Here is a 3,149-nt window from a genome sequence, read left to right on the forward strand (position 1 = left end):
TTATATATTAAAGAGAATGAGATTACAGAAAATGGCCAATTATTAGGGTAAAAAGAAAGCCAGAAGAGTCAATGACGCAACGCAGGAAATCAAAACGAATTTGGGAATCAAACATGACCAAAGCAATGACGTCGTCCGGATTATGGAATCATCCAGAAACTCAAATGCGTTCCCAATACACTTTGTAGTCGAAGTCATATTTTACCATTGTTTTTATTACTGTTATTTTTTTTACCAGCGTACTTTAGCATTATTTAATTAATTATTATTGAAGGCCCGAACCACCGCCTATGACTATAAATCCTCGCCCTCTTCGAAGTGTTGTTGCATACTAACTAACTTCTTCTCTCTTCTTTCTTAACCTTACTTCTCTATTTTCTTCAATATCTTCACTTCTTTGACAATGGCGGACGAGGTGATTCTGCTAGACTCCTGGCTCAGTATGTATGGGATGAGGGTCAAGATTGCACTGGCCGAGAAGGGTATCGAGTATGATTACAAGCAAGAGGACTTGAGTAACAAGAGCCCTCTGCTTTTAGAGGCGAACCCCATTCACAAGAAGATCCCAGTTGTCATCCATAATGGGAAACCTGTGTGTGAGTCTCTCATCATTGTTCAGTACATAGATGAGGTCTGTAACGATAAGTCTCCATTGCTTCCCTCTGATCCGTACCAGAGAGCTCATGCCAGGTTCTGGGCTGATTTTGTTGATAAGAAGGTACCTTGACTGCCATTTATTTTGTCTTTTACATTATTTTAATTTCTTTTCATTCTGGGTTAACGGGTTTTAATTTCAAGGCAATGACATTTGCAAGATTTAATTTGAAATGTGTATATTTTCTATAAATTTCATACTTTTTTTTCTTGAGCTCTAAAGAAATATTCTTCTATCTCTATAGATTTGGTTTAAACTTCATTACCGTCACTGTTCATCCTTGTAATACTATGTGTGGAAAATACAGGTTAGTGTTGTTTCAAGGAAGTTATGGACTACAAAAGGAGAAGAGCTGGAGGCAGGCAAGAAGGAATTCTTTGAAATCTTCAAGATATTGGAGGGGGAGCTTGGTGACAAGCCTTACTTTGGGGGTGAAACATTTGGGTTTGTGGACCTTTCTCTTGTCACTTTCTACAGCTGGTTCCATGCCTATGAGGTATTTGGCAATATCAACATAGAGGCAGAGTGCCCCAAGATTATTGCATGGGCTAAGAGGTGCCTCCAAAAGGAGACTGTGGCCAAGTCTCTTGCTGACCAGAAGAAAGTTTATGAGGCTGTTGGGCAGTTGAGGAAAATACGTGGCTATGAGTAGAAAAATGGTTTAGCCCGAATTATGGTTTTCAGTGGCGGTGTAATAAAGTTCATTCATATTGTAATACTCAAGTTTCAAGTTTGTTTACTTTCAAAAAATAGTTTAGGTTTGTTTCATTTGGGTCCGTTGAACTTGTAAGACAGTTTTCTGAGCTTTAAATCAAATGGGCATGTATTGTATTATGAATAAGATATGCACCTTGTTGTGTCTTCTAAATGTTGGATCATGTTGTGTCCTTATTTTATTTAAAATATACAAAATTTTGGTAAATATGTGTGTATGTGGGGACATATTAACTACTATATTTATAAATGTAATAAACTCATTTTATAGTGAATTAGATAATATCCTGCATAATGCGCAGACTACTTTAAAATATCATTTGAAACAATTTTTATTTATATTAAGATCTACATATAATACTTATTTTGTTGTATAATATTCATGTTTGCCCACAATATGCTTAAATAATTTATAACTTGATTTTTTTAATTCATATTTTATATAGTAAAAAAAATTATATGACTTTGAAACTATAAAAAATTATAATATTTACATTTAAAAGTAGATTTTTCTTTTCAAACTGATTAAATGATTTTGAAATCCATAAATAAGAATTCAAACTATAAAATACTTTTATATCCTAAAATTAGATAAATTTAAGCAACCTCTCAAACATTTCCTCAACCACTTTATTCTTACAATCAAATATGGAGACCTCAATCACAAACAATCAATTCATTATCTCAATGAAATTAAGGAAATCATCTCTAAGTATCAACAAAAAGAAAATGTGATCAAACAACGAAAAATTGGCTAAAAACACATCCATTTATCAAAATTTAATTATCTTTAGTTGGCTTCTGTATCATTAAAAAAAAAAAAAAACAGAAAATACTTTGAAATCATCATCAATTTTTATTTTTATCACTGTGACTCATATCACACAAAACAGCAAAAAAAAAAAAAAACCAACAAAGAAACCTACAAATTATGAGTTCTAACAATAAAAAAAATAGCGAATTTTATGAATACTCAATTAGAATGTTTCTTTTTCTTTTTCTTTTTCTTTAGTTTAAAAAAAAAAAAACATTTATGACTTTTCCAAATCAAAATCTCAAATACCCAAAGCCTTAAAGCGAATTATAACCTTCACAAAATTCACAGTGTCTAACTTCAACATCAAAATTGTAAGTTACTGTCGTTGAATAAAATACTCAAGCCCCATTCCTAGGTCATAGCCTACTTATATGACTTAGGATCAATGATACTGCAATGTTGATGTTATGTAGGTGTTGTTGAAGGTTAAAGGTAAATGACATTAGTTTTAGTCTAAGTGTATTTGAGATGGAATGGAATGAGGAAAGGAATAGAATGAAGGGCTATGGGCATGTGTATATAACGAATTAGAAGTGAAAAGGGTGAATGGAAATGTAAAGAATTTTTTTTTTTTTTTTTTTTAATGTAGGAGAGAGATGAAAAGTCTTGAAATATTGAACCAAATGAAACAAACAATAGTCTTAAACATTGAATAAAAAATGTAATAAAAAGTAGTTTTAAATTATTGAATCAAAGGAAATAAAGAGTCTTTACTTTCAACTTTGTTCTTATCTCTAATGTGGCTTAAGGATATTTCAATTCTCTTCATAGAGTGTGTCATATAGTAGAATTGCGTGCTTTCTTGCATGAGTTCTTTACTTATTTATATATATATATATATATATATATATATATATATATATATATATATATATATATATATATATTGATATTGATGATTGATTCATAATTTTTTGTATTCTTTATTAAATTTTCTACTTGCTTGCATGGGTTTGACTTTGA

The 3,149-nt window shown here is 30.9% G+C and overlaps 1 protein-coding gene across 1 annotated transcript; it reads left to right on the plus strand.

Annotated features, from left to right (window-relative positions):
* The first annotated feature begins 324 nt into the window (after nucleotides 1-324).
* Nucleotides 325-1,523, plus strand: LOC142617175 (putative glutathione S-transferase). Its single transcript, XM_075789906.1, has 2 exons — nucleotides 325-718; nucleotides 963-1,523. Exons 1-2 carry the CDS (start codon nucleotides 404-406, stop codon nucleotides 1,305-1,307), a joined length of 660 nt encoding a protein of 219 aa, XP_075646021.1. The 5' UTR covers nucleotides 325-403; the 3' UTR covers nucleotides 1,308-1,523.
* Nucleotides 1,524-3,149: the final 1,626 nt, after the last annotated feature.

This window comes from Castanea sativa, chromosome 11 (assembly GCF_040712315.1).
Source record: "Castanea sativa cultivar Marrone di Chiusa Pesio chromosome 11, ASM4071231v1".
Lineage (NCBI taxonomy): Eukaryota > Viridiplantae > Streptophyta > Magnoliopsida > Fagales > Fagaceae > Castanea > Castanea sativa.